Raw genomic sequence first — 25,904 nt, forward strand, 5'->3', positions numbered from 1 at the left:
CAATCTTGCTCTTTTTTTCTTCCAAATCCATAATCATTACTCATGCGAAAACTAACACAAATAACCATTTTTTAACTTGCTCATATAGTCTAATCTAATCTAACGTATCTAACTCTCTTCCATTTGTCCTTGATTTCCTTTGTAATTATTCCAGGGGACTTTCTTTCCTTCCTTTAGCTGGAGAACTGCTGCGGCTGCTGCTGATTTGGTGGAAGATCAACATTCTGCATTTGCTTAGAAGGCTGTTGTACCTTATGCCTGACATCACGTACCTCACACTGACACTTATGGTTTCATCTCACATGTCCGCATCCTATCCACTCCATTCCTATCACAGTTGCAGCACGTTGGTGGGGCACAAAGCGGCTGGACTTTGCCCTGTACTGCCCCGACGCTCTGACCGCTTTCCCCACAGTGGCTTTGCCGCACCTTTTCCACGCATCGTACTGGGAGTCCACTGATGTTGTGTCTTTTCTCCTGAGGCAGGTGAGTGAGTGAACCCTCATGATCGCTGTTGAATGGTGACCTGCAAGTTCTGTGGCCTCTGTATACACACTGAGGTGAGTCATTACAATGTCTCATAGGTCATGAGGCACGACAACTCAAGTATTTTGGAGCTTGATGGAAAGGAAGTGTCTGAATTCACACCCTCGAAGCCTCGAGAAAAGTGGCTCCGCAAGAGAACTCACGTCAAGATCAGGGTGGGTACCAGGTTTTTAGAAAAAAACAACCCACTTTTTTCATGCTGCTCCAGTACTGCCTGTCACACACACACACAAAAAAAAAACAGGGTTTATTGAATGAAATATACTTAAAACAGCACTTCATCTTGTGCCTCTCCTTTCTTCACTTGACAGAATGTCACTGCCAACCACCGGGTAAACGACGCAGTGTTCACTGAAGACAACCAGCAGGTGGTGACAGGCCGTTTCATGTACGGTCCTCTGGACATGGTCACTTTAGCCGGGGAGAAGGTGAACACCCGTCCGTCATCTCTTCCGCCACAGTAGCCTGCTTCCTGCGACCCGTGTCGGTTCTCGCTTCACAATCGGGGAATGACACGTGTTTGTTTTCATAGGTTGACCTCCATATCATGACACAGCCTCCGTCAGGTGAATGGGTTTTCTTCAACACAGAGGTGACCAACAGCAGCGGCCGTGTGTCCTTTGTCATCCCCGAGGACAAGCGTCTGGGGATAGGAGTCTACCCCGTCAAAATGGTTGTCAGGTAAGATTAACTTGCCAATTTTTTTTACATTTCTTTTTTTGCATTTCCACCTTCTCCTTTTGGGCTCAGGTCACATATTTAGCTTTGCTCTCTGTACTCCTCAGGGGTGACCACACATGTGCAGACAGCTACCTGACCGTTATCCCACGTGGCACAGAGTTTGTCGTTTTCAGCATTGATGGGTCTTTTGCTGCGAGTGTCTCCATCATGGGCAGCGATCCTAAAGTGAGGGCAGGAGCTGTGGATGTCGTCAGGTATGAATCCGCTCCTCGTGTCTGATCGTCTCAAGGCTGAGGTTTTTCTTTTTAACTTGGCCTATCTGACTCCCTCTCTCCTGAATGTAGGCACTGGCAGGATTTGGGCTACTTGATCATTTACGTGACTGGACGCCCAGACATGCAGAAGCAGCGGGTAGTGGCTTGGTTGTCCCAGCACAACTTTCCTCATGGCATCGTTTCCTTCTGTGACGGCCTGGTCCACGACCCACTCAGGCACAAGGCGAACTTCCTCAAGACTCTAACCGAAGTCAGTGTTTGGAAGGCATCGATCGACAACTGGGTCACAGTGTTACCAGTTGTGTTGTGATTTGACTGGTATTCACAGTTCTTTATGATTCTTTTCTTTCTTTGACTGATTTCAGGCTCACATGAAGATTTTCGCTGGCTACGGATCAACCAAAGACATTTCCGTCTACACCTCGATCGGCCTCCCCGCAACTCAAATATACATTGTTGGTAGACCTTCGAAGAAGATGCAGCACCAGTGCCAGGTACCAGTCAATCAGTTACTACAAAGCTTGGCAAAGAATGCGGTTTCCTTACGGATTATTGCTTCATGGCATTGCGAGAATAAGTAGACACTCTTACTAGAAAGATAATTTAATTTATGACACCAGCCTCATCATCAATTGAGCTATATTTTCGTGGTTATTGGTATTTGTGTACGCTGATCTGGATCAGGTTATTATTTACATATGTAAACTTGTGTCTTGTTGTTGTCAGGGAAACAAGTTTAACAGTGCTTATGTGGCTGCATAGTGTTTTTAGGAGGTGTACACCCCACGAAATACATTATAGATTGCAAAGGCACGTATCAAAAGACATATGCAAAATATACAGATATTTCTTCACGCAGCTAGAAACTAGTGTAGTTACTAATTGGAAACGTCATATTTCCCAGTTTGCAGCATTCACGTTACAAGAGCATCGCACCAAACCAAACCTGCGGTGCCACTTTATAGCCGCTGTCAGTCCTGAAAAGAGGGAAATAAAATTCATCTCTGAAGATGCAGTTTATTTTCACACCCTATTTCCGGACAGGTCCTATACAGGATTTAGGGTGAAAATACCTTTATTTGTTACAGAGTGAGTGCAATTCTCGACCACCTGCATATCAGGTGAAGTTTTACTGTTTTCAGAGGGATTGTGGGGCCTTTCCCACTTACCAGTTACTCATTAACACGCCATTGAAGACATGATATTCTGGTAGAAATGTACACTTTAATTTGATTTTAATCTTCATAAAAGCTAAAGCTGGAATGGAGTTTTGTTTTTTTTTGTTTTGTTTTTTTAATTACCAAAGGTTGGACGTGGCCGAAATCAAAAAATGACTTCATGATAAAAACAGAACCAGGAGAAACAAGAAAAATACCACTGCATCCAAGTCTTACTGCCTTTGCTCTTGTCATCGTAACAGTTCATCACGGAGGGATACGCAGCTCACTTGTCCCAGCTGGAGTACAACCACCGCTCTCGGCCTGCCAAGTCCAGCAGTGCGCGCATGGTGCTACGCAAAGGAAGCTTCGGTCTGGGCGCGAACAGCGACTTCCTCAGGAAGAGGAATCACTTGTTGCGTACCATCTCCTCGCAGCCGGCCCCCAGCTCCCCAACGGGCAGCATACACAACAGGCCGGAGCGCACGCAGAGCCAGTCGGACAGCGAGAGGCTGGAGAGGGAGCGACTGGATCGCACTTACAGCCAGGGAGCGACGCAGCGCAGCATGAGCATCACTGCAAGCTGTTGGGGCCGCAGCAGCAGCACCAAGCTGGAACCGGGAATATTCAGCCCGAAATGAGACGAGGGAGGGGGGTGGGACAATGTGGGAGTTCCCTTTCAGCAGAGACTCGCAAACACAAGGCTGGGGAAGAGACATAAAGAGCGGGGGGGAAAAAACAGTTGGGTGCGCACCAGATGGGTAAATACCACATAAATAAAACATCAGGTGCTCCAAACCACTCTTTATATCAAACTAACAGCAGTCACATTAAAAAACAAGCATTTATGGACCAAAGCTGCAGCTCTATTCATTGTAAAACTGACACAACAGGCATTTCAAGAGGACTGGTCCTGAGACAGACACAAGATAATCCTGTCAGGATCCAGAATGCTTCTGGTGTTTAGTAAATATTGAATACAAGGTCAGTTTCCCTCCTTCAACAGGCTCCTAGAGGAGCCGGTTACACACACAAAAGCACTCCGTGCTGCTTTTTTGCAGCAAACAACACAACAGTTGTTCCAGACAGCTTGTATCAGGTCCACGTGCTGATCCTGCTCCGTCACTGGCACTGTGTTGTGGCCGACACAAGCACAACAGTCACTACAGAGACAAACTCTGTGGATGGTACTTTATAAGCTACGTCCTTTTTATGTCATATATGTTAGTCATGGAGCAGAGCTGAGAATCAGGTGAAACTGGACTGAATGTGTCTTTTTTTTTTTTTTTTTAAATCAAACAAATTCAAGACGAAAATTTTCATTAATTTCATTTTTTATTTATTTATTTTTTACCAACAAAGCCGATATACAACAAAGTTAATATCAAATGATTGGCTTCTCGATTTAGGGTCAGTTTGCCTGTTCTTCCTGTGCACTCACTTTCTCTTTTGCTAGTAATCCAACAATCCAAGTCTATGCTCTTTGAGCGAAACTAAATTTCTCCCAGACATCGTGCGTTTCTGTGTACAGCTGCACAGCGGTGTAGCATTTAGCACTCTCACAGTAAGAAGAGCCCAGTTTCACTGTTGGTTTTAGAGGCCTTTCTGTGTTGTGCTTTCTGCGTTGCTCCTGTTTAAAGACATGTTGGTTCATTCATTGGCTAAAATTAGGTGACAATGTGTGTGATCGCCGGCCTCTGTGTGTGTTGACCCGGTGACCAATATCTCGCGCTAAATCAAATATCAGCTGGTGGAGGCTTGTCCTCGTGATGCTAGGCTTTGATAAAAAATTGTTGTTGTTTTTTTTTAGATGGATGAATTGGAGTTCACACACATTACAAACAGCTGAAACTGAATATTCTAACTTATACAGTCCTCTCTTGCTTGTTTTCAGCTCCGCTCTTAGATGCAAAGATTCCCCCAAATGCCACAAGAGGAAAATTTTAAAATGACCCTTTAACTGCAGCTGAAATGGATTATATATATATATATATATATATATTTAGTTTTTTTTTCTAGCATTTGACCATGACACTCATTACTGTGCTGCTGTACTTTCCTGAAGGAGTAATGTATGAATCCGCAGCGGGGGGATCACGCCCTACTGTACAGTTAATGTGCCAAAGTAAAACAGTATAGAACGATATGCTGTGTGGGATGGGAGAGGGAGCGACTCGGTTCTCCTGTGTACAAACGGAGTAGATTTTGTGGAACTATATGTAGTTGAACGCCCTTAACAAGGCTTTGTACATAATTGTTACATTATAGTGTAGATTTAGTATCTGGTCTATTGGAGACCTGTTTCAAGTGTCTTCTTTACTCTGTTGGTAAACCGCCAACTCATTCAGGATTATTGATCGATGATAATTATTGTTATTTAAAAATATAGATATTTTAAAATGTACCGATTTTGTGAACAAAATAGTCTTTCAAGATTTCTTTAGCTATTTCGTGAACTTTCTCTTCAAACTTCAGTTGCAGCAGCCAAAACTGTGAGGGTTTTTTTTTCTCCTAGCACAGTACTTTGTTTTTAAAGATCATTATTATTATTATTATTATTGACTCACAGATCACCAGAGTTGTATCAACAGAACTTTGACCTTGTGTCATATAATGTATGTTTGTTATTTACTATTTTGGAAACATGGGTTATGGCTGCTGTCTGCTTATCCCTCCGCTGTAAATGAAGCGTTGAATGTTCTCATAGATGATCCTCCTTAGGTTAAGGTCTCCGTCTCTGTTCCGCTGCGCCTTCAGAGGAATAAAATGGGTAAATTGTAAATTCTGTACAATAAGCTGTTGGAAGTAGGAACACAAGAGCTAAGATTTACGTTATGCTGTTTTACATTTGTTTCTAAAAAGGGTTTAAAAAAAACAAACAAAAAAACCCCAAAAAAACAATAGTTGTGACTTATTCATTCAAACAATGTTGATTTGTCCCTCAGACGATGCACAGAGTTCAGTGCAACAGACCAATATGGGCTCGAATGAAAGGGAAAATGTGCAATATGAGCCTCTCCACCGGATCAAGCAGACTGTTGAGGAAACATCACAGTGCATTTGACAATCAGTTAAACAGGCACATATTTAACAGACGTCGAGTCGCAGAGGGGCGTCTCGACATCAAGTGGCACTGCCCAAACGCACAGATGCACATTTTAAACCGGCAACTTTTCTCGTGTCAAAGTGCCACAGAGGGTGTGACACATTGCAGTCAGATTTTTCTCCTCGTTGAAACGACATGCCGAGTTTCTTTTTTTTTTTTTTTTTGGCTGCGATTGTCTCCAGCACAGGGGGCATCCAAACAAATCTGCTTTGTCACATCATGAGGTACAGTACACCCCAAAATGATGCCGTTTAGCTGCAGAAAAAACAGTTTTTGAAGGAGGTAGCATGCAAGATGAGCATTTTGAAGGTTCAGTTCGCGCAGCTGTTGAATTGTGTTCATTTATACAGAGATGTCATTTATAATTTCTCCATTATCCAAAGTCCTCATTTGCAGGGACCTTTAAACTCAAAATCAGGACTTGTTCCTCTGCGTTTTGACTTCGGCGAGATTCGGCTTGAAGCCATAATTCTTACAAAAAAAGCTGCTGGTTTATGCACGTGTGTGTGGAAAGCAGGGAAATAAATGGACCGACGATGCTGGAAAACATGCCCTCATCTACCGTCAGTAACTTACTGAGTCATTTCTCCCTGATCTGAGCGGCCTGGATGTTGAAATCCAGAGAATGTAAAAGCTGAAGCGGTGATCTGTGACGTCTGGATACCTCTGGGCAGACAATCACCTGGAGTCTGCGACTGACACACACATTTACCGGAGGCCTTACACTTGCCTTCTCTGCCTTACATTATTACCATGTGTCGCAAGGCCTAAACCGACCGACTGCAGGCTGCTCACAGCCTGACAGGCTTCACGTAAAGAGATAGACTGTTCTTGTAGAATTAACAGGAAAAGGCCATATTTTATTAAGGGGCTGCAGTTTGTTTTGGAGAAAATATAGAAAAAGGAGGAAGAATTATTTCGCCAATTGTCCCCCACCCCCCGGGTTAATGCAATGCCACAACTGTGTGAGCATTCACAAGCTGTGTACATACAACATCACACGGTAAATCATGCTTGGAAAATATTTTAATTGTACAGGGTGTGTATCTTGTAGGTTTTGGATAATTTAATTGTATCCATTCCCTTGTGTTTTTATGTACAGTGTATAAAGAACATATAAAGAACAACTGGGTGACGGACTTTTTTTCTCCCCCTCCCCCACACACTTTTAAGAACACAAGAACTGAATGCAGTTTACAAGGAGAATATCTTCAGAAGACGGATTGTGACAAATGTATCCGCAATGAAGAGAGACTTGATTTCAATGATTCACACAGATGGAAACTGGTTTCAAAAAGACAAATGAAAGGAAACGTGAGGGAACATCTACATCTGTAGCGAGGAAACGAAAGCAGGCTCAATCTTTATGTTTTAAATAAACATGCAACGTAAGTTTGCTGAACCAAAGTTGTTCAGGCTGAATCGTTCCAAAAACACTCTGAAATACATAAAAAAAAGAAAAAAGTAGAAATGCATGAATCAATGTAAACTAAATTGTACAGACGTCATCGTGCTGCGTTGTTGCTGCTCCCTTCGCTCTTCAATTAACTCAACACGTTAAAATTTCCATTTCATTTGTGATCAACATGAACTCAAACATAAAGATCGCTCAATTTGTACATTCGAGGTGTCGTCCAGCGGCTGGACTAGAATTATGAGTAGCAGAATCGATCAGAATTAATCTACCCTCAGTTAAAAGCTCTGAAAAACAATCTCTCAAGTCAATGCTTTTCCTAAAAACTGCACATTATAGTCAATGTTCTGGATGTATTTTCACAGTTTGAGCTGAAGTGACAAAACGCTTGACGAAGAAGTGAAGCTGCGAAGGCGAGACTTTCTATCTGTTGGTGCCCAGTTTTCTCTGGAAGGCGTTTCCGTCTCCTTTCGTCGCCTGCTGCAGAGTCAAATGACGTTCAGTTAATTACACTTGCAAAACAACACCTGGGGTCACATGTGCAGCTGCTTTTAAAGGTTAGGTCAAATCATATCACAACAACAACAACAAAAACATGTTCAATACGACCTGCTCAAGTTCAGACTGAGCATCTCAGTGGGTAAGAAAAAGCACATTTCACATCTGATCTGCCATCAAGGATGGAAAAAAGAGAAAAGGCATTATGAAACCGAGATGCCTTATAGTTCCACTAACTTGCTAAAACATATTGCTGATGGCATTCTGATATGTAATGCATTATTATAATCTTTACTTTTATGACCAGTATGTTTGCCCTGATTCGAAAATGATTCGTACAAATGTGTTTGAAAATTATAACACCACTAAACATTTTGATTATAACTTATCTGAACAATACACTCCTGTATATATATCCTGTATTTTTTTTTTTTTTTACTTGCTACATCAAAAATAGAGGGAGGTTTTACTATTTAATTGAATTATGGCAGATCTAAGAGGATTTTTTATTTATTTTTTTTAATGCACAACTATTTCTAGACTTCACAAACAATGAGTTGTTAAAGGTAAAATATAAGGAAAATGACTTGTTGAGGTCGGGGGGGGGGGGGGGGGGGGGGGGCTGATCAGACCGATTCATGACGGAAACGACCCGTTATGAGTGGACTTGGAACAGAAAACCACTTCGAAACGTACGACGCAGCTAAACGAGAGTTTCATAACGGCCGCACAGGGTAACATTTTGCTTTCATTTCACAAAAGCTCCGCTTGTGGACCTTCTCTTTTACCTTGTTGATATCTTTGTGTTTCTCTCGGCTGACGATCTCCTCAATGATTTCTCCCTCGCCTCTCACCAGTCTGGAGGAGAGCAATTTGGACAGACATGGTCTCAGTGGACGGGAGAGTTTGTCGCCCCACCAGCCCGTGACGGCTCGTTTCATCACCTGGTGCGTCCGGTTTCAGGATCCACCACCCTGCGGATCACATTCTGCCGGGCCTCGTACTCCTCCTTGGTGAGCGGTCTCTTCGTGGAGAGCCGAGCCTTCTGCTCGTCCGTCATCACTGCACAGGACAAGCAGAGCAACCATCAGGATTGTGTGAGAAAAAGGATTCGATATTGCTCTTTGGACTGTGTGTCGTCTTTGCTGTCATTTTGACAAGACAAGGTTACTGAAGACATCAGATTACAGTCAAATGACGACACTAACATTGAGACGGTGCTACTGACCGTTTACCTTTAGAAAGAAAAAAACAGGTTCATGCCGTTTCAGTTAAAGCTGCACCTTAAAAAGATTTCAGATTATATCTTTTAAATATAAATCCAACTGCCAATCTCAGACATTTGAAGGAAACATTCAGGAAACGATTTCAGCTATGAACTGGACTGGAAGGAACATTGTATGTAATTCATTCATGTTTGTGTTTCTACCTTCACTACTTACGGGCCTGTACAAGTGACAAAGGTACTCGTATTATTTACTCACGATCTTTTCAGAAAAAGTACCGACTGTTAAACGTGTTTGAACATAGAATGCGTTTTTGTCCAGTTTTTGGTGTTTTTTTTTTTTTTTACACGGCCATACATAAGAAGCATAAATTACAAATATTTGTATTGAAACGTAGAGATTAAAAGAAACAAGTTGCCAGATGGTCTACATTCTTCACTGAAAGTACCTGAAATACTAGTAACAACGAACAAATGGTGGTGTAACTTGCCACTTTAGATCAAACACTTGTTGGAGCATGAATTGCGGACCTGTCCGCTCCATGAATCCTGTTGATGTCTCACCTGGTCCCAGCTCCACCGCCCCCTCCTCACTCTGCCACACCTCCAGAAAAGGCACTGCTTTCTCCACCGGGCTCGTGCACGGCACAGCTTCAACTTTCTTCTTTTTCTTTTGCTCCTTCCTCTCCTTCTTCTTCAACTTCTTCTTCATCTTCTCCTCTTTTTTCTTCTGCTTTTTGAGCTTCGCTTTGCTCTTCTTCAGCTTCTTTTTCTTGCCTTTGCTCTTCTTCTTCTTCTTCTTCGCCTTGTCGTCGCCGGACGACGACGAAGACGAGGAGGAGGAAGAGGAGGCAGCCGATGATGAAGACGACGATGAGGAAGAGGAGCGTCTCCTGTGCTTCTTTCTTTGCGTTTTGTCATCTGAGGAACAAACAGAGGAGATGTCTCTTGTATAGAATGATTAAAAGTAAGTGGCTGCAAAAAGAGCATTCAGAATAAGCCAAAGCCAAAGCCAAAGTACAAAGTACAAGCCAAAGCCCAGAGGACCAGCTCATTATATATATATATATATATATATATATATATATACACACATACATACTAATTTGTATACAACTATATAAATTAGTTGTATTTTCTGCATCATGTAAACCTGCAGGCTGATCTTTGGCAGCTGGTTTGCTCTAAAAGCACAGCAGAGGGGAACTGGAAGTGCTGTTTGTCTGCCTGCGAATGAGACTTTTGAACTGGAGCATCTATTTTGTGAACGAAATCCTTTTCAACTCATTCCGCAAGAAATGGACACACCAAATAATTTATGTCAAACAGTGCCGATCTCGTGGTATGCGGATCAAACCTCGACTGCTCCCGTGTGAACTTTTCTTTCTGGATGATCTGCTCCGACTCCTGCTGCTGGAGGAGGAAGAGGAGGAAGAGGAGGAGGAAGAGGAGGAGGACCGTGTCCGCTTCCTCTTCTTCTCCGGTTTCTTCTCTCGTCCAGCTCGGTCTGCTGACCTGCTGCGATCCATCTGGAGCCAAACGCTGGTTTCAAGGTTGCAAAGACGACGAGATTGTGAGAGTAAATGCTGTTTACTGAGCCGTGTTCGTCGGTGATTTCCTTCCGCCGATGTTCCGGGCGGCGTTATAAAGGTTCCTAGTTCCTACTTTGATCTAGCGCGTTGTTCTGACGCTAAACTGTGATAAAGATCGTTTAAACACAGATAAAGATCATTGTATCACATACATCCATTAAAATAAAAACATAACACGATGGTGTATTAGTGCTTGTTTTTTCACCCCCCCGAATAATGTTCATTTAGGATTTATTAAAAGTGCATATAATGAATGTAATGGAGACATATTGGGGAAAAAATAGGCTGCTTATACATATATATATATATATGTGTGTGTGTGTTTATGATAATTATTTGTATTTGACCTAATATTGTAATTTTCTGTTTTAAGTTTATATATTGTTCATCGTTTTGTTTTTTTCACTTAAAGCAGTGGATGTGTTGCGTAAAAGTATTCAAACCTTTTATGTCATTAGTTTTGTCACAGTGGGTTTTTTGTGACCACATGCAAGTAATTTATGAACAGTGATTTTAAATTTGTTACATCATACACAAAACCACTTAGGTATTTATTATGCAAACTTATAACAAAAGTATATATTTTACAAAATAAATGTTAACAGAACAATGTAGAGCAACATTTTTGATATTCTGGGTTTCATGTAATGTAATGCCTGTGTAATAGTTTAATATTTTACGTGCAAGCAGAATTGAAGCTCAATTCCACTTTCAGGTTAACTCTACTACAAATGAAAGAAATGTGAAAACAGTGGGTGGAGGGTGTCACATTTAATGAACTTAAGAAAAACATTAGAAAATTAGTCAAATTTATTGAACTCGTAAAAGAAAAGGATCTCAGCTCTGAGTGTGTTCTCATCACTTTCTTGATGGCATCAACCCCGGAAACGACAATCGTAGATAATCGTCTTTTATCCTGAGTAGAGAAAATAATTCGACATCATCTAAAGAAACAAAAGCATCTATGTGAGAACATATTTATTTCAGAGTTTTTTTTTGTACAAAGGCAATTGTGAATCTTTAAAGCTTGTGTCTTTAAAAACGTACTGGTTCCTGAAGGTGTTAGCCCTTATCACTTTTTGTACAGAAGGCTAAACTAACGGAGGAACGCAGACGGACTTCAGTAATCTGCTTCAAGTCATCTACCCTTTCCTATTTTCATTCAGCGTCAAATGTTGTGAAACTGGAGCAATAAATATTTCCCCCCCCACCCACAAATCCTTAAAAACCTCAGTAACGCAAAGAAGAAATGATAAATATGGATAAAATCCGGTTACGTAACATGTGAAACTGCATGAGGAGGGTAACAGTCTAAACATGGCTGTACTCAAGAGTTAGGGCGATGTTAAAATCTTCAGCGGAAAGAGACTCCAAAGCTATCGTCTTCCCAGTCCATGTGCAAAGGAAGTTCATCGGGGGGGTCTCCCCAGGTGGAGAGACGGAGGGTGGTAGTGCTGAGAGGTGGAATGTGTTGCTGTAAATGTGCCCTGGCCCTTTAAGACGCAGCAGCCATGCGAATCCTCTCCGGGGGAAAGAGCAGGACATTCTTGGCCGCTTTGATGGTGTTCTTCATGAGCATCGCCACCGTCATGGGTCCGACGCCTCCAGGCACCGGGGTGATGTATCCAGCCTTCTGTCTCACACCTGAAAGCGAGACGCAAAAAAAAAAAATGTCAAAGATGGCCGACGACAGCTTCGTGGATGCGAGACAATAGCGTCACTTTCCAGCTATACCTTCAAAGTCCACATCTCCAACCAGCCTGCTCTTCCCGGTGACGGGGTCCAGCACTCTGTTTATACCCACGTCAATCACAGCAGCTCCCTCCTTGATCATGTCCGCAGTGATCAGGTTTGGGATTCCTGAAAGTTCAAATCGCACACTTCTGTGAAGTCCGACTTGCCCCACTACGAACATGTGGTCATTGCAACATTTAAACTGTAAAAAGGCATCGATTCAACACTCGCGCCATTTTATTTTCATACAAAATAAAGAGACAAACCTGCAGCGGCCACGACGATGTCGGCGATCTGAGTGTGCTGGCGAAGTTGATCTTTTGGAGTGTAACGGTGAGAGATGGTGACTGTGGCATCACCTGCAGGAGCGCAGGGGCATCAGTAGAGGTTTGCATTACAAGGCTTTTAAGAACACATGTGAAGGAGACTTGCCTCCCGGCCTCTCATGACGACCGTCTGTGTGCAGTAACATGGCGATGGGCATGCCCACGTTTTTGGAGCGTCCTGCAACCACAACATTCTTCCCCAAAGTAGGAATACCTGGAACATAAATGTGCGACGAGTTAACTCAAGACACTAGTCCGTGGATTCTTTAGTTAGGGACACCCGCAACAGGTGACATCATTATGATTAACGGCAATATTCTGGCACTGTTGCCTGCTGACATACAGTAACATACTCCCACTTCCTGTTAGCAAGACAACGACCCAGAGCGACTCAAGATTACAGAACCTGGATTTACAATCTACTTTAATAACTCAAATTGGGGGAGCCATTAAAAAAGACATTCTTCAGCGACGTCAATAATCAAAATTAATCGCCGCTTTACACAGATTTTGAGTGGCGATGGCGTTACCTGTGCGTTTAATAATTTCCCACACCCCCCAGGGAGTGGCGGGAAGCATGGCGGACTGATCCAGACACATGCGACCCACGTTGACCACGTGGAAGCCGTCCACGTCCTTGGTGGGAGACACGGCGTTGCAGACCACGCGCTCGTCGATGTGCTCTGTCAGAAGAGGAGAGAGTGACGATGAGGCTGACCGGATCCACACAGACACTCTTTCTCCTCCTGTGAGGAATTCTAAACTTATTAAAGCAAATGACGGCCTCCGCTTTGAACAACAACGAATATCCCTCAGAGACAGCAGGCAGGTGGGATGCAGTGCTTCATCTGGTCCATTGTCTACACGTGCTCACTCGCAGGTGCTCTTCGTTGGCCGCCACTTGAAAGCACCTGCTTGGCCACGCAGACGGACCTCAGCCTCCCCGTGCGCCGACCCCCCACCCCCCACCCCCCCTGCACTCACTCAACCCGCTCCGGTCGCGTACCTGGCAGAGGCAGCTGGACCAGCAGGCCGTCCACGCGATGGTCCGCATTGAGTTTGTAGATGAGGTCCAGTAACTCCTCCTCACTGATGTCCGAATGCTTGAGGATCGTCTCGCTCGAGATGCCTGTGGTGCGAAACGTGAGAAGACAAGTGAACAAACTAATAAGAACAAGCTCACAGATTTTTTTTTTCCCTCTCCACTCTGTAGAATCACTGCATCCACACACACACACACACACACACACACACACACACACAAGGACCGTTTGTCTTTCTCCACCTTACCGACATCAGCTGCCGCCCGCGTCTTGTTCAGGACGTAGGAGTGGCTGGCCGGGTTGTCTCCGACCAGAATCACACTCAGGTGGGGTCTCCTGTGGCCGGCTAAAACCCATTTGTCCACGTCCACCCGAGCCTCGTCCCGAATCTGCCGCGCCAGTTTCCTTCCGGAGATGACCACTGCCTCCTGCCTGGGGACGAATTACATATTGATCTTGATATTCATTTTAAAACGCAAACTTTTACTTTTTTTGCCTTGCATTTTTTTCAGGGTTTGTAAACACTGGAAATACCGAGAAGGGCTTTTTTTTTTTTTTTTTTTTAAACCAAGTTATCCCCACGGTGCTATTAATGATCTGCTGATTTAAATACTTGCTACCGAGTTGACGACACCTGAAACGCAACTGTACAGCTGAGGCAAGTATTACTTCTAAGTTACAGCTGTGTCTAATTTTAGAGGTTAAAAGTTGGAACCACTAACATTAGACGCTGCACGTCTCCACCCGATCCAGTCACACACTGTAAGAGGACCCTCGGAGAGTCGTAGTAATTTGAAAGGCTAATATTTACAAGCCGCTGCGCACCAAATATAGTGACATGCACATGTTGGTTAGACGTTTGTACAGTCGCCGTGAGCGCCGCCCTATTGGCTGGTCCCGCGTTGAAAACTGCCAAGAGGTTCTTGGGTTATGCAACGACAAGACAGAAACGGGCGGGTCAATAACTGAAGAGTAATGAGCCATCAGCAGTGATGTAACCACCGCTGGTACTATGCCAAAACTAATTAAACTTTACAGAAAAGTGTGAGGTGTGCGGGTTGACTGGGGTGAGGGGCCAGTGTACCAGGCCTCAGAGGAAATGTGTCACATTAGGCTCACACAACATTTTAAAAGACAAAAGTAATCCACAGAGGGGGAGAGGGAAAAAAAGAAGAAAAAAAAGCTGCCTTTCTAATGCAAGACTCGATCCGTCGAGACCACAGCATCAAAAAGTTTAGTTGCTTTGCTTTCTTTATTTTGAATATTCAAACAATGATGCACATTAGTCTTTCAGCCTGTACAATTTATCACCATGTCGTTATCTCAAAGTAAACTCGGAGAAGTTGGGATGTTCAGTCACAACCTGCATATTAAGAGGACTCAGGTTTTGGATTATCTTCAAATGAGGTGGATTCTGTCACGAGGCTTGCTTTCGTTAGAAGTGCAAGCATTATCAGTTCATTACATTGTCTCAGTCACGAGGGTCATGCTGCATTCAGCACGTTTCCAATAAGTGCCTGCATGGGACACCAATTCACAACGAACTGACACGACGGCATCGATCAGCTGACTGCAGGGAGAGCTGCCTGGCATACACACAAGCAATCATACTCTACATACTTCTATTATTACGTGTTGTAATCACAGTTCATGACATGCTTAAAAAAAAAAAAAGACATTTCATAATCAGAAGTCATTAAACCCAGGAAGGAAAATAATACAACAAAAACCCTAAATTGCACAATTGTCCTGAAATACTGGAAACTACCACAAACTATGTTGAGGAATGAGGATATATGTTGAGAGGAGGAAATCGTGAAAATGTGTTTAAAGTACAACTACTGCTCCATTTTGTACTCACAAGTAAGGTTGTTATAAGGAACTTTTATCATAGACTACTCCAAATATAAGTTTTTAACTGACCTTCTATACATGCCATTAAATCTATGTTAAACTATCTGCATTCAAGGCACATGTCCTAAAGAAACACAAAAGTGCATGAGAATAAAACAGGAATGTGCTGTTAATAGAATAAACATATTTGCAACCCAAAAAAAGCAGATCCAAAGATTTGAATGTTAATTCAAGCTGTGGATTGTACTCTGTAAACCTTGTGCTTGAATATGGATTAAATTATATGTTCAGAATTACTATAGAGTTTGAATAATTGCCCATGTGTAATTAGTTACTTTCATCCCTGGATCTAAATGTGTATTTTCTCGGTTATTACATGACTTCATGTAGTGATCAGAAGTGAAATGCTTGACTTTTTCCCCCAGTGTGCAGAGAACACCTCGGCCTCCAGCTGAGACCTGCTCCTCAAAGTGCAAACACCAACACGGATTTCATCATCCAGCCCGCTGCTGCAATGTTACCGGCAAACCGCTAGGGGCGCACCACAATTTGCCGCGGACCGCGGACATTCAGTACTCTAGGCGATCAAACTAATCCCACCGAGTAAAACTTACCGCCGTCCACACGGAGACCAATAAATAACATAGAGGCCTTCGTTCGGAGGCGGTGTGGTAAAAAAAAAAAAAGAAAAAAAAAAAAAAAAGCAGTTTGGTGACCGGGGGGAAAGGCACACATGTCGTACGGTTGCACTCACCTCCAGGCGGACGTGTGCAGTTTACAGACTTGGTGCTGCGCGTGTTGGCACAGTTTCCTGAGGGTCCGGACCGCTGCCATGTCTGAGAGCGGGACGAGTAGAGACACCACGGCAGCTTTAAGGGGAAGCGACACCCGGGCCTGGCGAGCTGGCACAGAGGCAGTGGGAAGAAGGAGCAGCGGCAGCAGCAGCAACGGGAAAGCGGGGCGCCGAGGCTTTAAAGCCCCTCCCCCCGCTCCTCGGCACGCACGCGGCCTACGTCACCGCCGCCAGACCTTCACTTCACAGAGCGCAGGATTTCTATTCTGAGATCGTATACGCGCACCGAACCTATATATTATTCACACATTCGCAGAGTATTGATCGTGAATGACATATAACATATTTATGGGCCCGATTGCGCGAATACCTCCTCATTTCGACACCGAGTTGGGCTTTGGAGGGTTTCTGTGGAGTTTGCATGTTCTCCCTGTGTGAGTTCTTCCCACAGTCCAAAAAAACCAACAACAAACATGCATAAGCTTACAATCATAGTGGGGCTCTGTTCAGGTTCTGTCTCTCTCCTCTAGTCCAGAGTGAAAGATGCCAGCTCTGAGTCTGGTTCTGCAAAGAACCAGACTGTAAAGCAAGAGTTTTTTTTTCCATTTCCACTCGAGTGGAATTGTTGAGTTTCCCCCGTGCAGTAGGATGTATATGTTGTATTTGGTGCTATCTTATATCTTCTATTCTACTTTGTCCTGTTCAAGGTCGTGAGACGCTGGAGATAATCCCAGCTAATGGGCGACGGCAGGGTATCATATCACCCCAGACAAGTCACCAGACTATCACAGGGCAAACAGAGAGACACACACTCACGTGCACCTTGGGCAATTCAGGCTGGCAAACTAATCTCCAATGCATAGTTACAAATTGTGGTTGGACATTGCAGTAACCAGACGATACCCATTGGAAACACAGGGGAAATATGTATACTCCAAGGCCTCACTGTGAGGTGAGAGCACTAACCACTGCTATTTATCAATATTTCCAGAATAAATACACTAAAATCAGACTAACGTCCTTGAATAACTATTTACTGTTAAATGTTGTAAATAATTGATTTGTTTAGATTTAAAATCCAGTTATTTAAAAGTAACACATCACATGACAATGTTTTTTTTTGTGTATTTCCTTGTTCCTATATTTTTAATGTTTGCTGTTTTGTAAATCTTTTCATTACCATTATGAGATCCACTGTGTTTGATTTATGTTTTTCAACATACCCATTTTAATAGTTTTTGTGTTAGATTTGTAGTACTTTGCATCACATTATCAATATTTTGTTCCTCTGTTGTAAATGTGTGTTTATTTACTACTGTTCATTCTCTCTTTATTTACTATCGTTTTGTGGTTGTATTGTGCCTCTTTTTTGTTGAATTTACTGTTCTTTGGGAAATCGCTTGTGTAACGACCTGGCCGGCTAGGGATCGGGGTGTAACATAAGGCAGTTGGAAACAGTCTTTAAACAGAGAGAATTGGGATTTATTTTAGTAAATAAAATCGGGGGGGGGGGGGGGGGGGGGGGAGGGGAGTAAACACAAACAAACATTTCAAACTAAAGGAGTCACAGCCAACGAAAAACAAGCAAAACCAAAAGATAGGCTGAGCAAACAGTTCTCTTTCACAAAGGTACAAAACTCAAAAGAGTAAGTAACAGAAATGACCAAAAGCTCAGAAACTACAAATATTCACAACCATGTGTCACAAAACCACCATATGGACACACAAACAGCCGCGTCTTCTGGACTTCATGGACTCCAGACCAGGGCCAAAGAGGACCAAGCCAATCCCAGAAAGGCACTGGTGCAGGTCAATCTGCATACTAATGAGTTCGGAAGCGGGGTGTCGACTCTTCAGCCAATCCGGGGAGGGCACCTGCACAGAGTCATTTGCATGCCACCACACACATACAATACAAGAGAAAAGGCACCTGCCAAGGGCCTTAACAGTTTGGAAACACGACAGACTGCCCCCCCCCCCCCAAACAAACAAACAAACAAACAAACACACACACACACACACACACACACACACACACACACACACACACACACACACACACACACACACACACACACACACACACACACACACACACGAACTCTCTGCTCCGCGGGGTGCAGTACCTGCGTTGGCCTGCAGGGGTCGTAGATGTGCCCACGAAGGAAGCGCAGCAGTTTGGGTGCAGCAGTTACTTGGAATTAGCCTGGACGTCTCTGTTAGCAGGCAGCGCTCACAAGTGGTTCGCCCCGTGTACTTGTACGACGCCGTTCTCCTCCCTGTAAGACCTGGATTTGCCCCTGAAATCCGCCGCTTCTCCACGATGAGCTTCTTGTTGTGAGTACAGTTCAGTTCGTCGGTGGCTTTGCGGGGTTTTTGCGGACTAACTGTTCGTTGCGCTTCTACGAAGTTGATCGAGGGAAGTTAAAATAAGACTTCCCCCGTTTCTGGAAACTCGCCCTGCTCACCGCAGTGCAACCCGAGTCTCCACCGTTCTGCTCTTTTCTGGCACGAATTGTGCATTTAAAAACCATCCCGGGACGGTGTTGTGTTCATCTACAGTTACTCTGCAGTTGGCTGACTAACTTTTTTTAACTGTTAACTTTCGAGCTAGCCTGGCTAGCCTGATCGTCAATGCTAACTAAGCTGTCCAGCCAGCTCACGCACACTTTTTTTTTTTATTAATTAAAAAAAAAGATATAACATCGTTAGTTTGAGTCACTATCTGCGCGCTGACGGCGTTAACCTGAACGGATTGTTTGCAAATGTGTCGAAAGTAACTCTTCCGTTGTTTACAGTAATAACGTGGTCCTGTCACATTTCCTGTCAGCGGCTTTGCTGCCTGGGTTTTTGCTCGTGTCTCTCAGTGAAGAGTCGTGTTTTTAGTCCAAACAAGTGTGACTATACCAGTATCACCAGTGTCGATTACTCACCGAGGTCGTTGATCAGACAGGAAGCTTGTAATCCTGAGTCAAGGCCCCAGAGCAAGCATCAGCTCCTCAGCCCCTTTAGAAATGAACACGTCTGTATTAAAAATAATAATAAAAAAATATATATATACCAAAAACAAAAAGGCAAAACAGTGGCTTTTATTTTACTTTATCTGGATATTTTCGGAACAGTTTCAGTGTTAGATAGTTGAATCAAATGCGAATACACCTAACTGAACCATTTGAATGATGGAAAATACAAGAAACCTGAAGTTGTGAGCAGAGATCCATCTAGTAAATGTGGAGACTGCTGGAGCTCGTCCCAACAGCTGTATCTTTTAATTCTGGAGGAACTAAATGCATGCACATATCAGCGGCCATAAGCAATGTACAGTTGCCATCGTGTTGTGAATTGTTGGATGACAACAATAACTACTGGTATCACTCTGCACATCTATTCAGTTTATTTGGCGATACTAATTACTGTTATTACATTTAAAAAAAAATGAATTGTAATGGTTAGTCACCCTCGTTTCGTACACTTTATTGAGGAATCACTTATAGGGACTTGTTGGAGAATCGCAGGTTGTATTCTCCGGAGACTTCAAATCTATTGCACATCTTTGCTTTAAAGTATAATTCAAAACTATATATATTCACAACAGAAATCAACAAGACTTATTGAGTGAAGCCCGGTGATGTCTTCTCTTTTGACTACCGGTAAATGAGGACAAAGTGGCATGTTGGATTTGATCCACATCAAACCCATTAATGTTGAGTTTCATCCCGACTTGTGACCAACAAGCAAGACAAATATCAAGACGTGGCAGATTATACACGAGGCTTCTGTCTTTTCAGCAGCAATCGCTCATCTAAGACCTTCAGGCCCAAGAAGAACATCCCCGAGGGATCTCACCAGTATGAGCTGCTCAAACACGCTGAGGCAACGCTTGGCAGCGGGAACCTGAGACAGGCTGTCATGCTCCCGGAGGGAGAGGACCTCAATGAATGGATCGCCGTCAACAGTGAGTGAACCAATACAATGTGGCGTACAAACACCTGCCAGACAAATGACTCTTTTCAAATTGTACCTGTGGCAAATGTCTGGATGAAACATTAATTAATTTGACAGACGTTGAGCCTCGGCACCACCGCATGGAGTCGTTGGACAAATCAAGTGTAAAGTTAGTGACTGTGGCAGCGTAATTGAACTTTGCGTGCACTTTCTGATGTACTGACATTGAAGCAAGAAGACTTTAATGTATTTATTGATTTTTAGCTCTTGGTAATAATTTTTTCTTTTTCTTTAAAAAAAAAAAAAAGCAAATTACATTCCTTCATGAAGCTGTTATATTCGTTGATTATTGTCTTATTAGCACAGCTCTAAACGACTAAACTTTAACGGTGCATTTTCTTACAGCGGTGGATTTTTTCAACCAAATCAATATGCTGTACGGCACCATTACCGAGTTCTGCACCGAGACCAGCTGCTCCGTCATGTCTGCAGGACCAAGGTAATAACAAACACTCTGGTTTTAAACATGTACAGTTTTTTTAAAAGTCTGTGCTCTAAAAATAGAGCAGCTGTAATATTCTGCAGTCTTGTGACCTGTAGACAATCTCTTGGCCAAACATAATTGCTATATTGACAATATCTATCTGTTTTCTTTTCTTTTTAACCACAACACGATTTCATTGGGAGTGGCTCTGTTTGGTTTTTAGCTGCTGTTGAAGGTCTCATGCTCAAATACTGACATTCATACATATGAACCTCATGAGGCTGAAGACAAGTGAGTCTGTTAGTTTGTTCATAGTTTGTACTGAAGTCAGTTTTTAACAGTTACATGTGTGAGCTATATTTGCTGTTTAAAATATCTTACAGAGTCAAAGGCATTTGTAAATGCCAGCCGTGTGACTCATGGAAGGTCTAGTTAATTGAATTTTTGCAAACAAGTGGCTAAATGAGACTCCAGCACCCGGTGGAGACGTCACGTAAACCCGTCTACTAATAAAAGCCAGTGTGTCTGCGCAGCCATGCTTTGTTCTCGTTTGTAATCCTTCAAACGATCCACTTTATTACACGTTTTTCGGCAAACAAAGGGAAGAATGAGTTTTGCAAGAAGAGCTTTGTCCAGATGATTTAATTACCGGCTGAACGTGTTGCGACTGTAAGAGTGAAGTCAGTCGTAGTTTGGCGTCGATGGCGAGTGATTTATTGTGACTCGCGTGGCGTTATTACCTTTAACACTGAGTTGGGGTTAACTTTATATATTTAAGCCATCTGCGAAAAGAAAGTAAACTGAGTAGATTGACTTGAATATGTCACATGATGGGAACGGGAATCCCAAGTTTGCACGCGGCCCATTTTTAAAGGCTGTAGAGTTCAGCTCTGGATTCGGCACTTCCTCTATTGGCCTCTCTTGCACCGTCTGCATTTCAGCTTGTAATCAGGAGGAAGAGGCCGCGCTTCACTTCCTGTTTACACAGCCACAATCAAGAATACAACTGTAAATATGTTTGCATTTCCTCTGTCCGGTCTTTTTTTAACTCCTCTGCTTCCAAATGATATTTCCATGTCCTTACAGAAAGTCGCGATGAGTCCTTATACGTGGTTCAAGTTGTTGTCTCCTCGGTAGCATGAGTCAAGTCTATAATTATGTCAGTATCGGTTCTTTTTTTTTTTTCTTTTTTTTTTTTTTGATTCTAGGTATGAGTATCACTGGGCTGACGGCACCAACATCAAAAAGCCCATCAAATGCTCTGCACCCAAGTACATTGACTACTTGATGACCTGGGTGCAAGATCAGCTGGACGACGAGACACTTTTCCCCTCCAAGATCGGTGAGTTTTGTTTTCACCATGTCGGCAAACAAGACGTTTTTTTTTCCGGATGAAGTGTGTTGGGTTGCAGTTTCACACGCGGAGAAGAGTCTCTGACAGGAAAAGAAAAACCAAACTAACAGGCCGTGGTAACCAAGCAACTGCGTCGATCCCTCGTTTATTTATTTTTAGTGTTGTTCTTTCTCAAGAAACCCAAACGGCTTTCTTGACTTTGACCTTCAGCGTCTCGGAAAATAATTGAGAAATCACATTGTGTGTCATGTGTGTGTTTGGAAATTAAAAACAAAAACAAAACAAAACAAAAAAACCAGTAGACCAGATGAACCTGTTGCTGCGGGTTGTGAATCGGTGTGCAGTTCTCTTCGATGTCGCAACGAGGCAACCGAGGACAACAATGACTCTGAAGTCAGTCACCTGACCTCGGGCCAGCTGAAGCACGTCTTGCATGTTAAAGAGCGGGTCGAGGCTCAAAAGCCCCCTCATGGCCAACACAGCCAACTTTTCATTGTTCACTCCTTTCTTCTTATGTCATCAGTCTCATTGGTTCCTATGCACACCGAGGCCTGTGAACAAAAGGCTGCACTAGCCAGTAGTGGTACAATCCTGCGTTACAGTGCAGAGGAAACACACACACACACACTTGAAGTCCAACCAAACTTAACAGGACAAATGTAATAATATGTTCCACCAACCCTCTTGTCCTGCAGGAGTCCCCTTCCCCAAGAATTTCATGTCCGTGGCCAAAACCATCCTGAAGCGTCTGTTCAGGGTTTACGCTCACATCTACCACCAACATTTCGACTCGGTCATGCAGCTGCAGGAGGAGGCCCACCTCAACACCTCCTTCAAGCACTTCATCTTCTTTGTCCAGGTGAGTGTGTGTACCTGAATCCCTACTCACACACAGGAGATGCTCATTTTGAAACACCAAATGGGGTCTGTCTTAAACGGAATTGTGCTACCTGGTGGCACATCCAAGTATTCACTCTTGCTTTGATAACCCCCCCCCCCCCCTTTTTTTTTTTTTTTTACTTGTTCAGTGCGATTAGTTGTATTTGTCAGAACAACCAGACAAGAACATGGTTCAGATTGTTATCCTACGTGTTCTCAGTTACAGTGATGATCACTCAGGTTTCCTTTCTTATTTTAATTTGACATGTTGTGAGGACCGATAGTTTTGTGGAGTCTTTCATGTTGAACTAAAAGAAAATCCTACGGTATATTAATTGAGCAAGCAGCCATTCGGTGATGGTCCCTCTGGTCTGGTTCGTCCCGCCATATTTCCATATACAAGAACCAAATCTCATTGTGTTTCTTTTTTTTTTGCAGGAGTTCAACCTCATCGACAGACGAGAGCTGTCCCCTCTGCAGGACTTGATCGAGAAGCTTGGATCCAAGGACAGATAGACATTTCATCTCACAACTATCTCTCTCTCTCTTTTTTTTTTAATTATTATTTCCTTCTCTTTCCTTCTTCGCTATGACTTCCTCTACCTCTATGACTTCTATTCTCAACTCTTAAATCTGTGCCTTTCTCTTTACATTTCCCAGAGTGTTCCTATCGTACTCTCCTCCTTCCTCTTGGATGCTGTCTTTGAGCCTCGTCCCCCATTTTAGCCTCAATAGATCATTTCAGTCGATAGTGTAGTGGAGTAAAGCTACTTTTTTTTTTTCACAGGACTGTGGTTAAGATCAACCAATTTTATTTTGGACCAAGACCATTTGGAGGTTTCGAGCAAACGGCCACTTTTCTGCTTTTGAGAGCTGGCGTACAGTGTTTTTGATTGTCGGAACACATTCTAGTTTATTCCTACGTTTTTGTTAACTTTGGGTTATTGTTAAGAAGATGAAATATCCCAGTCTTTGTTTTATTATTATTATTATTTTTTTAAATATCATGTCATTGGTGTCCAGTGGGGTGTAAACAAGAAGGATGGCTAGAAATGTGACATAAACAAGTCTTTGTTTGTAGCTGGAACAGTAACAACACATGAAGGCAGACGTAAAAAATGCTCCGGTGTGTGAAATGTCTCTCAGTCAGCTGTTTTTTTGTTTCGTTTTTTTTTTCACTTGATGTCCCACTTTAAGTGTATATGGTTGCTATTGACACACTATTTTACATATTGACATGGGAACAGGTGCAGTGTTGAATCATTGCGACATGCTTTTTGTTTTTGCCCCCACAAGCAAGCACCACTATCAACTGCCGTTTACGTTGCATCACGCAAAAAAATATTTTTTTTTGCACATTTTCCGGCTGTTTTTCATAAATAGTCAAATGTGAGTTATAGTGCTTACAGTGATTAAAAGGAAAAGAAAAAAAAAAAAAGCAATTCTACTTTTTAATTGACAACTTTGTTCTTAATATAGCCACTTAAAGCCAGTGGAAGGACCTTATGAAAGAGCTTTAGAGTATAAATGAATCTCAACAGCATGAATAGTTTAATGTGAATTTCTAGTTTAGCTGTCATTTTAGTTCATTTCTATGATACTGATGCTGGTACTTTTTTTTTTTTTTCCCTCAACCCCGTCTTACTCCGATTGGAAAGTAGGGACTTAACTTTTGTACCTGTACACCTGAGATGGATGTACTTTTTTTGTTTCCTCGACAAATCTTTGGTGCAGATTTAATGATGGCGGTCATTTCCTATGTGTGATCTGGCTACAACAGCAGGGCTGTGTGTACTGCCATACTTTTTTAAAAAACCGATGCAGCTAGTATTTCTAATCATCGTTTTGGGATCAAGGGAATTGGTTCACAACACTTCATCTTGGATCTAAATTCAATCAGACAATCCAGAAACCAGTCATGTTAGATGATGTCAGAACTAACAGTATATTTGATTTGTTTACCACTTTGTTGGAAGGACTGTTCTTATTTCAATACACTGTGAACGTGTTTTCGATGAATTATATTGCAGTTTAGCTACTTTCAGGCCCACAAATGGCTCCAGTGTGCTAAACACAGTCTGTCAGCGCGTCCAGGAATTTCTTTTCAATTTATCAATTCAAGCGTATATTTTTGATATGTATGGCTTTTTCCTCACGATTCTATTTGTAAACTTTAAGCACAGAGTTGCATTTCTTTTCACATAACATAATACTGCCTTCATATTTTTGAATTAAGAAATAAGGGCTTTCAAATTAATAAAGATATTTTGTGTATGTACTAAATCAGTTCAGTCATTGGGTGATTTTTTTTATTATTTTTTTTTAATTTCCAGATCTGGGTGAGTCATGGTAATGTACAGTGTGTACAATGTCCAAACATTTGCTGTAAATATGATCATTGTATTATCTGAACAAAACTGTGCCTTACAATGATGGGAATGTTTGATGCGACAGTATTCATGGATCAAAAAAATTCAATAAAATCTGAAATGGCACTGCAGTGTTAACTGGTATTGTGTATGTTTATATAGAGCACCATTTATAGTCTTTCCTTTTAATGAAAGTTTTTTTAATGAATTAGATGTGTTTCAAGCAACTTTTATGCATAATCTACACTCTGATATCCATCCGTTTATTATCTGTACTTGCGTAAGCCACACAATAGTCCCAGAGGGGGTGAACCTATCCCAGACAACAAAAAGTGAAATACTGGATACACACTGAACACATTGCTGGTTCAAGCTGGGACTAACAAGGATGATCATCAATGCACAGAATATGTGGTCATACTGCACAATCTGTGTTGGAAGAAATACAACTTGGTATTGTCGTTTGACCTGCTTCACTTGCCACACATACAATGAATGCAGTTTATGTTGTCGTTTTATTTAATCTTTAAGTTGGTTCCTCAGAAGACCCAGTGTGATGACCTGTCGATATGGGGCTCAAACACAAACTCACTTCTCTAAAATGGTAGGTTGTCTTACTGAAGGAGCAG

The 25,904-nt window shown here is 42.6% G+C and overlaps 4 protein-coding genes across 8 annotated transcripts in view; 2 read left to right on the top strand and 2 right to left on the bottom strand.

Annotated features, from left to right (window-relative positions):
- Positions 1 to 3,300, top strand: part of LOC308132017 (membrane-associated phosphatidylinositol transfer protein 2-like) — a gene marked incomplete at its 3' end in the record, with an annotated part of 42,893 nt that extends 39,593 nt beyond the window's left edge. For all 3 annotated transcript variants that reach the window (XM_080498953.1, XM_080498951.1, XM_080498952.1), the window contains 8 exons: positions 338 to 486; positions 585 to 701; positions 858 to 974; positions 1,079 to 1,227; positions 1,332 to 1,481; positions 1,572 to 1,752; positions 1,868 to 1,996; positions 2,923 to 3,300. In XM_080498953.1, the coding sequence (XP_080355079.1) occupies positions 338 to 486; positions 585 to 701; positions 858 to 974; positions 1,079 to 1,227; positions 1,332 to 1,481; positions 1,572 to 1,752; positions 1,868 to 1,996; positions 2,923 to 3,300 (1,370 nt within the window). The remainder of the gene's footprint in view (positions 1 to 337; positions 487 to 584; positions 702 to 857; positions 975 to 1,078; positions 1,228 to 1,331; positions 1,482 to 1,571; positions 1,753 to 1,867; positions 1,997 to 2,922) is intronic.
- Positions 3,301 to 3,401: 101 nt separating this feature from the next.
- Positions 3,402 to 10,497, bottom strand: arl6ip4 (ADP-ribosylation factor-like 6 interacting protein 4). Of its 2 annotated transcripts, none has more exons than XM_080499811.1 (5): positions 10,260 to 10,497; positions 9,467 to 9,823; positions 8,622 to 8,739; positions 8,466 to 8,535; positions 3,402 to 7,656 (listed from the first exon to the last, which is right to left on the bottom strand). In XM_080499811.1, the coding sequence occupies exons 1-5, from the start codon at positions 10,429 to 10,431 to the stop codon at positions 7,603 to 7,605; spliced, it is 771 nt and encodes a 256-aa protein (XP_080355937.1). In that variant the 5' UTR covers positions 10,432 to 10,497; the 3' UTR covers positions 3,402 to 7,602. The 2 variants fall into 2 exon arrangements, with proteins under 2 accessions (XP_080355937.1, XP_080355936.1); XM_080499810.1 differs by having other exon boundaries at positions 3,402 to 7,659.
- Positions 10,498 to 11,168: 671 nt separating this feature from the next.
- Positions 11,169 to 16,402, bottom strand: mthfd2 (methylenetetrahydrofolate dehydrogenase (NADP+ dependent) 2, methenyltetrahydrofolate cyclohydrolase). The gene is made up of 8 exons (XM_080500186.1): positions 16,206 to 16,402; positions 13,845 to 14,029; positions 13,561 to 13,683; positions 13,085 to 13,237; positions 12,661 to 12,768; positions 12,495 to 12,587; positions 12,229 to 12,354; positions 11,169 to 12,138 (listed from the first exon to the last, which is right to left on the bottom strand). Exons 1-8 carry the CDS (start codon positions 16,283 to 16,285, stop codon positions 11,990 to 11,992), a joined length of 1,017 nt encoding a protein of 338 aa, XP_080356312.1. The 5' UTR covers positions 16,286 to 16,402; the 3' UTR covers positions 11,169 to 11,989.
- A 1,951-nt stretch (positions 16,403 to 18,353) lies between these two features.
- On the top strand, positions 18,354 to 25,401 carry mob1a (MOB kinase activator 1A). Of its 2 annotated transcripts, none has more exons than XM_080499123.1 (6): positions 18,354 to 18,581; positions 20,033 to 20,199; positions 20,595 to 20,688; positions 21,882 to 22,015; positions 22,723 to 22,886; positions 23,345 to 25,401. In XM_080499123.1, exons 1-6 carry the CDS (start codon positions 18,568 to 18,570, stop codon positions 23,420 to 23,422), a joined length of 651 nt encoding a protein of 216 aa, XP_080355249.1. In that variant the 5' UTR covers positions 18,354 to 18,567; the 3' UTR covers positions 23,423 to 25,401. The 2 variants fall into 2 exon arrangements, with proteins under 2 accessions (XP_080355249.1, XP_080355250.1); XM_080499124.1 differs by having other exon boundaries at positions 20,036 to 20,199.
- Positions 25,402 to 25,904: the final 503 nt, after the last annotated feature.

This window comes from Blennius ocellaris (assembly GCF_963422515.1).
Source record: "Blennius ocellaris genome assembly, chromosome: 7".
Classification (NCBI taxonomy): domain Eukaryota; kingdom Metazoa; phylum Chordata; class Actinopteri; order Blenniiformes; family Blenniidae; genus Blennius; species Blennius ocellaris.